The sequence below is a fragment of the Galleria mellonella genome, unplaced genomic scaffold (assembly GCF_026898425.1).
Source record: "Galleria mellonella isolate WM207_F2 unplaced genomic scaffold, CSIRO_AGI_GalMel_v1 utg425, whole genome shotgun sequence".
NCBI lineage: Eukaryota > Metazoa > Arthropoda > Insecta > Lepidoptera > Pyralidae > Galleria > Galleria mellonella.
Genome location: NW_026442098.1, coordinates 80,571 through 92,744, shown reverse-complemented (window position 1 = coordinate 92,744; position 12,174 = coordinate 80,571). Strand labels below are relative to the sequence as shown.

The following is a 12,174-nucleotide window of genomic DNA, read 5'->3' as shown; positions in this document are numbered from 1 at the left end:
TGCCCCCTGCGTTGTAAAAAAAAATGTCGTACAACTAGTCGTATGTTTGACTCGCACAGACATTTTCTGAAAAAAAAATTGAATTAAATGATTTTGTTACAGAGGAACTGAGCGGTATATTCGTGAAAAGCATCAGCGAAGGCAGCTCTGCGGACCTTTGTGGCAAAATACAAGTCAACGACAGGATTGTCGAGGTAAGAGTAGCAGCCAAGCAATATGTGAAAGTAAAAAAAAAAAACTAAAATGTTTGACAGGTTATGGGCCCATTTTTAAACGGTTTAAAAAACAGATTTCTAATAAGTTTCTGTTTTCATCATCATCATCATATCGGCCTTTAACTGTCCACTGCTGAACATAAGCCTCCCCCTTGGGGGGTTTTGCTAGTAGCTGCCACACTTGCAGCCGAGTTGGCAACCGCAGTTAGGCTTTAGAGATGTTTTAAGAGGGACGCTATTGCCCATCCCTCGTCTTCCCTTAGTCGATTCCCACGACTAATACGGGAAAGGAAAGGGTGGCCTATTCTATACCGAGACCACACAATTATTTATTGTGTATTCATGCGGTATTTTTTCAATTTCGATAATTTTCCATTTAATAAGATGTATCTTCAGATTGCAGTCATTAGAATTTTGGCATCGTTGCATGATGTTGTGTTTCTTTGCAAAATCCTGCTTATCACGTAATCTGGTGGTGTGGGTGATCATGGGCGGCGGTAGTCACTTACCATCAGGTGAGCCGCATGCTCGTTTGCCCCCTGTATTGTAAAAAAACACAGTTAAACAAGTATGTAAGTATAATATATAGAAGAACAGAGTCGGCCAAGTAAGCTCCCATCTCTTTCTCTTGCATTAAAACGATTCAATGATGTTTTGAGCCCATATCCACAATTAGACGTGTTTGCCTCCAACTTGCTGGAGTTTCGTCGGATGACCACAAGATGTTTGTGTTCAGAGATTTAAGATCTAATGTTATTTCTATTATTGTTATTGGATTCAAATCTTATTAATATTATTCCTTTTAATAATAATTGTAAAGTATGTGTTATTGTACTGATGCCTTCCTGGGTGAGCGTATTGGGTGACTGTAAAACTCACCTAGTTGATCAAATAAATAAATAAATAAACACAATTTATGTATTGAAAATAATTTTATTTCTTATACACATATAAACACAATAATTTTTTTTATACCACTGAGGTGGTAAAGAAGCATATGGCTCAGCGATTACCGTATGAACGCCTGCAATACCAGAGGTATTACGCGCGCGTTGCCGACCCCGAAGAAACCTCTTTACCCCCCTTTTGAAGAACTCCATGCTGTAGTCTCTTGGGGAAAACCTCGGCAGGGAGCTCATTCCATAACCTGAGTGTTGATATTAAATATTGAAATAAGAAATAAGAATATTGTTGGTTATTTATACTTTTATTGTTTAAAGTTTCGTAAATATACAATATAATTTAAATGTATGAAAAATCGGATAAACTTACATGGGTTTTTGTCGAAAATGCTCGACTATTTTCGTTACCATCAGAGGCCCTTAATCATGAGTGACTGGTTTTTCTTACAGATAAACCAGTTATTTTGTCGCGATGTTACCGGGTCGAGTTCGAGACGACGTTACTCCAAATCTATCACCTTCAATTTGATATTACAGAGAAGTCTTTATTTTAAGAAGCAATATGAACTCAATTTATAGTGGATTTAAGTCTAAATTAGAAAGAAAGAAAGAAAACATTTACTATAAATTTAATTACTATAAATTTATTTCTTAATGGGACGTAAAATAGTAAAAGAGCGAAAGAGGTTTGTTTGAATCGAAGCATTTGGCGTTCCATTGTTTCTGCCTACCCTAATGGGAGACAGGTGTGACAGATATATATATATATATATATATATATATATATATATATATATATATATATATATATATATATATATATATATATATATATATATATATATATATATATATATATATATATGTAAAATAGTAATTTTGCAAGATTATTAAAATAAAATATTAGTGAAGTGTTAAGATAGAGAAGTGACGTCTCAGAATGGACCTCACTGTTTCCTTTTACGTGAAAAAAATGTACTAAATAAATATTTAGTCAAGTAACAGGGAGTCGCAAACAATCAAAGATAACCAAGTCGGCTACATCTCCGCTAACCAGGTCAAGGGTTTCTTTCGAATTGAGCTCGTTTCCATGCAGTAGTACGTGCTTGTTTGTTGAATTCACAGTATATATATATGTACATATACATATATACTGTGTACAATATATGAACACTACTGTTTTTGAATTAGAATTGTTAAGCAACTTTCAAGAGAAGCGAATCTAATTTTGTAACGAAGCTGTTGTTATATTAAAACTACTTGTAAACACGCGGTACCGCGTTTTGTAATACCAGTATATATTGAATATTTATTGGTTTATACTTTATTGTACACACTAATGATACATACAGGAGGGAAAGGGATTGTTAGTAATGGAGACTGAGAATCCCATTGCTAGCAATATACCCAACCAGGTAAACCTCCTCGCGGTTCTCCCTGGAAACTATCATGGTTAATTGCTAATGAATTCATCATGATGGGCTAACTGGCCTGTTTTCATTCTCATCGATCACCCTTCATTGGTGCTCCGCCAGCGTATCCCGTTAGGGCAGGCGGGGTTACCATACCATTTTCACCCATAAAAAAAAATAGTACATACAGAAATATGACAGTGGAAAGCAAAGGTACATAGGCGAGCTTAAGGTACTTGGAATGTAAAATATTTCTGACTTTTTTAATGGATGAAAATAGAATGGTAACCTCAACTTCGCTCTTGGTATATACTAGCGGGGCACCAGAGAGTGATAATAGATGGACATGAAGTCTGCTCAGTAGACCCATCGAGAGGGATTAACAGCAATAGTTTCCAGGCGGGATAGGTTGATCTGATATTGCTAGCAATAGGCAACTTATCCCCATTGGGAGGGAAGGGATTGTTAGTAATGGAGAATAAGGACCCTATTGCTAGCAATATACCCAACCAGGTCGACCACTCCGTGATCCCCCCTGGAAACCATCGTGTTGAATTCCAAGTGTATTCATCACGATGGGCTAGCTGACCTGCTTTTTTCATTCTCACCTATCATTCTTCACTGGTGCCCCCCAGCGTATACCGATAGCGCAGGTGGGATTACCATTTCATTATCATCCATTAAAAAAAAACATATCCCCATTACTAACAATCGTTTCCGTCCAATCATAGGTATATTATGGGGGGTATCTTGGGCGAAACAGTATACTCTGTTATGTTTATGGAACTGCTCATGTCTATAGGCGACGGTTACCATTTTCCATCAGATGGGCCGTCAGCTTGTTTGCCATTCTAAGTTGTATAAAAAAGAAATTAAAAATATATAAATATAATTTAAGATATAAAAAACGAGTTATTTTATTTAACTGAGCAAAGATTTCAGACGTGAGTTTACCTCGGTCGTATGTTTAATTGAGGGTTTCTTGTTAATCAGTGACTTTCAAGTAACCAGGTCAAGTGTAACTCCGCTTTGTGTGCTACGTGCTCGCCTTCTGAATTTTAAATAGCGCCGCTATACTGTGTTACCCGTACTAGGAGTGGAATAAAGTAATATGCGATCGCTTTACTTTTTATTGTTACTTTAAGTTGATCAGGAATGTAGTAGTCGTTGTTTTTTCTTATGATAGTAGTTAGTTGATTCGAATTACAAATTTTTTTTTCATACAACTTAGAATGGCAAACAAGCTGACGGCCCACCTGATGGAAAGTGGTAACCGTCGCCTATAGACATGAGCAGTACCATGGACATAACAGAGTATACTGTTTCGCCCATGATACCCCCCATGCGTTGCCATTCCTGAGGGACTCAAGTGTTATTCCTCTATACCCTGTAAATTCACGCCATATCCCACCCTTCAAACCGAAACACAGCCATGCAAACACAGCTGCTTTACGGTTGAAACACGAATAGGACAGAGGTACCCAAGCAATCGAGTTTTGTCAAAGTCTCCCTCTCGTTTTGCCAGTAGTTACTGGTAAAACCACCCTTTATGGGGAGGCCTATGTTCAGCAATGGATAGTTAACAAACAGTTCAAATTCAAATTTGAATTGGTTTGAATTGCCTTCTCAATCGTAGGATGCGATGCACCATAGGTGAATAATGAAAAAAGGCAGGTCAGTCAGCCCATCGTGATGAATACACCTGAAACTCAGCGCGATGGTTTCCAGGGGGAACCGCGTGGAGGTCGACCTGACAGGGTATATTGGTAGCAATGGGACTGGTAGCCCGCATTACTAACGATCCCTTCCCCCCAACGAAGTAGCGGGTGTAAGGTAATAAAAAATATCTGTCATTGTGAAATGGCCCATACGCGAAGATTTATACCAACAAGTTTCCCAGGTTTTCCTCATTGCCTGAGCACTGAGCAGCCGACGACTCTGTTATAAAGCTTCTAGGGGATCCCCTTTATGATATATTAAAGTCTCTGTACCGTAGAAGTTTGCTAATATCTTAACTTAACTACTCGTTGCCATAACTTAGAGAAATGTAAATATCTAATTTCGTTTTAAAGCTATTTGAAATGTGACTTAAATAACTTCTAAGAGGAGGATTCTTCATTTATTTGTTTATTTATTTATACTTTACAAACAATCGGAATTGTTTTTTTTTAATTGATGATAATGAAATGGTAACCCCGTCTGCCCCAACGGTATACACTGGCGGGGCACCACTGAGGGATGATAAGTGAGGATGATAATGCAAGTCAGTTAGCTCATCGTGACGATTCAACGGTAAATTAGTCATGATGGTTTCCAGGAGAAATTGCGTGGAGGTAGACCTGATAGGGTATGTTGATAGCAAACCGGAATTGGTTTCGCATGATCATTTTTTTTTAACATAATTTAATCATGTCATTTATTCTTTATTGCACAATAAAACTTTGTACAATTGGTAAGATTTATATATATATTTTTTTATTGCACTTGTAAGTTACATATAAAATAATCTATTTATAAATGTTGTGAGCAAGGGTGGACTTATCTCTGACAGAGACCTCTTCCAGTCAACTCAGTACAGTAAGAAAGCATTTCGTTAGTTAATGTCATAATAATGTGGCATTCCCTACCAGCTAATAAGAAGAACAAGTAAGAACAGAAAGCGTGCGTTACTCGCCGACAATGTATCTTTCTATAGATGAAGGAATTCTTTTAAATCAGTTAAGTATCCTTTGAGTTAATCTATTAAAAAAAAAAAAGAAATAAAAAATTAAATAATAAAAGGTACTAGCGAGCCGGCATAGTGCAGCCAACTGTTGAGACTGGAACATTCTCTTTTCGGTTGATCGTATTCATGGATCATATCGTCTGTCGTGTCTTCGTCTGTGTTCGCTAAGGATATAGTGTGGGCATATGTCGTGCTATGATAAAAAGAAAGATCTTAACACTTTCTAGTCTAGCTTTTGATTGCGAACACGTATAATGTGGATTTTGGAAGTAGGTCGTGTAAGAAGAATTAAAATGTAACAAATATTACAAACTTTTCTATTATTAGTCGAACTAACTTTTCCTCGTGTGTTTGGATTACATTAATAGCTCAGAGGAATTATTCAATATGATGCCTACGGCCACTTTCTATCATCGTACGGCTCGCCATCGACAGGGAGTTCACCCTCATACCTTACAGCCTAAATAGTCGCGTACAACGCTGTTTCAGAGATGTTTTCTCCCACGAACACTCAGGTTATGGAATGAGCTCCCTGCCGAGGTTTTCCCAAGAGACTACAGCATGGGGTTCTTCAAAAGGGGGGTAAAGAGGTTTCTTCAGGGTCGGCAACGCGCGCGGTTTTGCCGGTGGTAACAACAACAACACCTCTGGTATTGCAGGCGTTCATAGGCTACGGTAACCGCTTACCATCAGGTGGGCCGTATGCTTGTTTGCCACCTCAGTGGTATAAAAAAAAGAGACCAGAAGAAGTAGTAAAGGAATAGAATAGAAATAATCATTATTCAAACAGACTTGTTTACAAGCTCTTTTAAATGGTTAATTCTATACGATTCTACAACTGGGTGCAAAATGTTGTTATCTGAGAAGAACCCGCAAGAAACTTAACAGTTACTCTTTTCAAACTAAACTGTATAAGATAATTTTACATTTGCATAGATACTGTGATTGTAACTAGAATTAAGTTCCATTTATATGTATTATTAAATGGAGAATAAATAAGCAAACATGTGCAGATCTGTGCCCACAAATAAAACACCCGTTCACGAGTACAATTGTCTATTTTCTGTAGTTTATCTTCTTCTCCATTCCGAATATAATAGTCTATGTTCTCTAGTCTATGTTCTTCTTCATTCCAAACATAATACTCCATGTTCTCTAGTCTATGTTCTTCTCCATTCCAAATATAATAGTCTATGTTCTGTAGTCTGTGTTCGTCTTCATTCCAAATATAATAGTCTATGTTCTGTAGTCTGTGTTCGTCTCCATTCCAAATATAATAGTCTGTGTTCTGTAGTCTATGTTCGTCTCCATTCCAAATATGATAGTCTATGTTCTCTAGTCTTCGTTCTTCTCCATTTCAAATATAATAGTCTATGTTCTTCTCTATTCCAAATATAATAGTCTATGTTTTATAGTCTATATTCTTATTCATACCAAATAGTACGTGTATAATAAATTTTAGGACGATGATTTGAGTTGCTAAGACGTCAAGAAGTAATAAACAAACAAACCCACATTCATATGTATAACTTGAGTCTATCTTGTGTCTTCGCTTACCTGAATTAGTACATAAAGTCTAACTTATATAATAACCTATCCCTGTACTAAAATTCATTCGAATTCTTTTAGTAGTTTTTGCATGAAAGAGTAACAAGTATCCATCCATTCAAACTTTTGCATTTATAATAAATAGTAAGGAAATTGAATGCTCGTATATTTAGAAGAAAAACAATCATGTAATGCATGTATGTATATTCCAACAACACCTACCATTCTTTCATGTATATATGCAAATAAATGTTTTGTTTGTTTGTTCTACATAAGTATATTAGCCATATATGTTAATTGAATGGCGACGAGACATTCACATTGTTTCGAAAGGGCGATTGCGTTATGACGCAAAAATATATTTTCCGGCGACCTTAGGAGGGTTGAGAACAAAATGAAATATTATTTTTCCATTTAACGACCGGCTGTGAGAGTAATAAAGGTGTGTTTGTTTGTTTGTTTGTTAAGCTTTGTATTTGTATTCATACCGCGACTGGGGAGTGGTTGGTACGCAATTAAAAATTTACAGATTTTATTGCGTCCCTCGGTTTATGACGGGTAAAAATTTAAATGTACGAGTACCTATTTGTTTCTCTTTCATTTTGTTTAATATTAAAGATATTTTGTTTATATTCAATAATCTATTTGTAGAATAAACAAGTGAAGCCCTGTTTTTACCAAGCCATCGGCCGTGAGGTGGGCGTGATTGAAAATCCCTACTTTTTTTGCTTATTATAAATGTAAATGTGAATTTGTTTGTATTAACGTCTTAACAGCTTAGCACTATGACTTTTGTATTTATTTATTTATTTTTTACTTTAATGCATAGTAAAATTCTATGTACGTTTGAGGGACTTAACACCGGACGGTGTTCTCTACCAGTCAACCCGTTGGGCAAACAGAGAAATAAGTAGGCGGTGTATTATTGAATAGAGGAAATATAAAGCAATACTGGATATATTCATATAATATAAACATATACATAATATATTAAATAAATAAATATATAAATGTAACAAATTTATACATAAATAAATACATAAAATATTGCTATATAAAACAATTAATTGTAATAGAAGAGCAAATAGTAATCTTTGACTGCAACAGAGTAAGCAGTAAGATTAAGTTTAAAGGGTAAGTGATTTTATTTTATTGAGATTAATATTATATTGAGAAGGATTTTTTTCGTCCTTCGAACCGAAACACAGCCATGCAAACACAACTGCTGCACGGTTGAAACACGAAAGGGACAGAGTTATCCAAGTAATCGACTTTTGTACAAAGTCTTCCTCTGGTATACAAACTCTATAGACTCTTTCTCCTTTCGGATTCTCAAGATTATTGGAAAAACCCCTTTAAGGGATAAGTGCACTTGTACATTTTTGCTATAACCTAATATTTTTATTATAGGTGAATGTACAGAAGTATATGAGTAAATAAATAAATAACCTGTTATTGGCTTTTTATATGGATAATTTGTTATTGTTTTAAGCTATAAATTGTAAGCTGTTGGTTTTCCAATAAATAAATAAATAAATACATAAAAATAGGATGAAAATCCGAAGATGTCACGTAATACACGCAAGAAGCAAATTAACACCGGCCTCCAAATATGTAACGCATCGGTTAATGATAATAGACTAATAGCATAGCTAATTAATGTAAACGTGTATATGTAATAAACAATAGTAACAAAGAGGATATCTTTGTTGTTCAAAAATAAACATATTTATTTTTTTAAATTAAATTTAAATTTAAAGCGATTTGTAGCGCTTCTAGCATGTTTGCTCAATCTCGCGTAGATGACTACTACGCTATAATGAGAAAGAGGACTGCATCATTGCTACACAGGGTTAGGACAAGCACCAACAGCATTCTAAAAGTAATAGGCGAGAAATATAACTCGCCTATAATTGGGCATTTCATTCAGATGCTGTTCTAGTCGGCTGGCTCACATCTGAGTGAACTGCTTAATTAAATCAATTTACTTTTCTTTTTTTTTTTTACTAACATAGTTTGTAAGAAAATTGTTACTAACAAAATGGACCACATTGTAGTCTGAATGATAAAGTATATCATTATTATTATTAAATTTAGCTGACCCCCCCCAAGTGGCGGGTCGTACACTTGTTTGCCACCTCAGTGGTATAAAAAAAGAAAAACATTTAGGTTTTTTTTTAATAATAATACATAGATTTTTAAAATTATACTTTGATTCCAGGTGGACGGTGTTTCGTTACACGGTGTAACGAATCACAGAGCAGTGGCGCTGCTCAGAGACGCCAAGGGTCCAGTTGTTCGACTTAAAGCATTAAGGTAACAGTTTCATTCTTATCTACATTTTTTATGCAATTCATTAGCAAAAATGCTAATAGGAAGCAATTGATAGAAAGTGACTACAGCCGTCTACAACTATAGACTTTACCAAATCTAATGCTCGTAATATCTCGCATGTGCTATTTTACCAAAGTATTAAAAATGCCTTCGTACTCAGAAATTTTATTGGCGTATCCCACTCTTTAACTCGAAACAGTTGTACAAGCACTTGGCAGTAGAAACTTGAGTAGATCAGGTATTTAACCAAGGACTCTTGGTGTACAAAGACGTTTACTCTCTTGGCAAATCTCAGTTTTTTTGATTTTTAAATATATACAATTTGAAAGCTACTTGAACGAAGCAAGGTGCACAGTGAAGAAACGAATGATTAAGCGAATGGCAAAGTGAATGAACAAAAATCCTGGTCATAAGTTTTCAATATTTAGGAACTTCAAATATAGAGAAATATGAACTGAAAGTCGATGTAGTGGCAACGATCAAAAAGGGAGTGTTGCGTTGATTTGGCTATTTGGAAAGGAAAGATGAAAGAAGACTTACGAAAGAGATTTATCGAATAGTAGTAGGAATAAATGGTATTCGCTAAGAGTATTCGTTATTGTTGTTGACCAAATAGGCGACGTGGTGAAGAAGGGCCAAATTAAAAGTATCCGTACTAGGTGAACGTGTATGAATACACTGAGGAATGTAAAGGAAGCGATAAGAGTCTGTTCGAATTTAAGTATTTGGCATTCTATTGTTTCTGCCTACCTAATAGAAAATAAACGTGATAGATATGTATGTATGTGTATATAGAACTACAATTAATAAAATCTTAAGGGAATCGTTCATTATTCATATTAGCTTTTAATTGTCCACTGATAATATAGGTCTTCTCTATAAGTGGCTATTGCTAGTAGTTGCCATGTTTGGCAGGCGGTTAGGTTTTTGGTGATGTTTTGAGGGATGCTGCTGTCCATTTCTTAACCATTAAGTTCTTTTAGTCGTCTCTTACCCGGAACTCTTAAGAGACTCGTTCGCGTGAAGCTTCTTGAGTAAAATTAAGATCTTGAGGTTACACTGGGAAGCGTCTCAAAAATCAAGATATTGCAACCCATCCTCTAAGCCTATTTCAGCTAGAGCCTATCGTGAAAACAAATAAATTTTTAATTTCCAGGTACTTACGCGGTGCGGGGTTTGAGAAGTTACAGCGAGCATTAGCAGCGCAAGATGGCAGACGGTCGCCGATTGCACCGCCAAGTCCTTCAGTCACATCGCTCGCCAAATATAGTTTTAGTGTGGTAAGTTTGCAATTTTGAGCATACAACTCCCCGACAAAAAGGACTAACAGTATGTGGTCCTGAACACCCGCATCCATTAACTCCCTGTCACCATGTCCATCGACAGGACATTAGACAGATAGTCTTAAACTATGTTTACCTATACGAGGATGCCTCGAAAACTCGATCTTTTCTATCTTAAGTGTTTAGCTCGCTCTCCTTTTGAAATATATCGGCCACTGGTTATTCATTGATTATAAACGCTTTTTACGTTATTCTTTTTTTCTTTTGTTTTAATGTATATCTAATTTAGTTATACTTAATTTTGCATTTATATTACTGTTCGAGTCGTATGATTCTGTGAATAAACTCTTTTTTTCGAAATTATCCGAAATACAGTAAAATTATGAGCAAAGTTCTCTCCCTTCTAGAACAACCTAATAGGAAGAATACTTACTAGTTATTACTAGCTATTCTCCGTGGCTTTGCCTGCATAAAAAGTATCTTATATACCTATTACTTGTGTACCAAATTTAATTTAAATCCATTCAGCCATTTAGGCATGAGTGAGTAACAAAAATAACTTTTGTTATTTGGATGTTGTCATGTAAATAAATATCTAAACATCTTAACTAATTTTTCGTCATTATCATCATCATTATTTTTTTTTTGATGGGTGAAAATGGTGTGGTAATCCCGCCTGCGCTAACGGGATACGCTGGCGGAGCACCAGTGAAGGGTGATAGATGAGAATGAAAACAGGCCAGTTAGCCCATCGTGATGAATTCATCAGGAATTAACCATGATAGTTTCCAGGGAGAACCTGGTTGGGTATATTGCTAGCAATGAGATTCTCAGTTTCCATTACTAACAATCCCTTTCCCCTCTCATCATCATTACTATGTTAGCCGTTAACTGTCCACTGCTGAACATAGGCTTCCTCCGTACGAAGCGCTTTGCCAATAGTTGTTACGCAGGTGGGTCAGCAACCGCGATTAGACTTTGTCGATGTTAAGAAAGAATGAAAGAGGTTCGCTGCTAGTCATCTCTCGACAATTAAATTCTCTTAGTCGCTTACGACACCCATGGGAAAAGAAGGGGCAGTCCATTCTATCCGAGGATCACACGATCTATCCGGGGACTTACTAACTTTTACATTTATAAAATTTGTAGGATTAAACAAGTTCTTTAAATCCACATCTATTTATATTAGTGTCAGATTTATTACGGTAAGATATTGGCAGAGATATTAGATTGTAAACTACCTCTATCCGTACCTCTCGTACACATGAAAACAAATCTAGAAAGTGGATGCTTATTGAAAATAACTTGTTCTCGTTGTGTTTGTTAGCATTCATCAAATAGATTTACCTATTACTTACATAATCTCTTAGACGTTCTCAGAAGTAAACATATTAATATAATACCATAAATGTATTCTACGAGTTTGTTTGTCGGAATACACTCTCATTTACATGTGGGACAGACAGGTAATCTTTTGAAACTGTCTAGAATTATTTCTAGGAGAAGAGAATAAAAATATAAAAGTTGTAGCTTAAACTTGGTTTTTTGGTATGTTTTTTTTTAAGCAAACATGCTGACGGCCTACCCTTTTTTTATACCATAAAGGTAGTGTTATATAGCCGTGGTTATGTACAACATACGAATATAAAAATGCTTAACTGCATTTTCGAAACAGTCAACGGTTAACAATAATGTATGCGTCATACCATGCATTTGACGTTCATAAGCGGCTAAAATGTCCTACATGAATAAATG

General features: G+C 35.7%; 1 protein-coding gene across 11 annotated transcripts in view; it reads left to right on the top strand.

Moving 5' to 3' along the window:
- Positions 1 to 12,174, top strand: part of LOC113513909 (inaD-like protein) — a 332,239-nt gene that overhangs the window by 279,527 nt on the left and 40,538 nt on the right. For 3 of the 11 annotated variants that reach the window (XM_052898433.1, XM_052898434.1, XM_052898432.1), the window contains exons 8-10: positions 103 to 194; positions 9,024 to 9,118; positions 10,293 to 10,416. The exons of the other annotated variants lie outside the window; for them this stretch is intronic. In XM_052898433.1, coding sequence (XP_052754393.1) covers positions 103 to 194; positions 9,024 to 9,118; positions 10,293 to 10,416 — 311 coding nt within the window. The remainder of the gene's footprint in view (positions 1 to 102; positions 195 to 9,023; positions 9,119 to 10,292; positions 10,417 to 12,174) is intronic. 11 annotated transcript variants of the gene reach the window in all.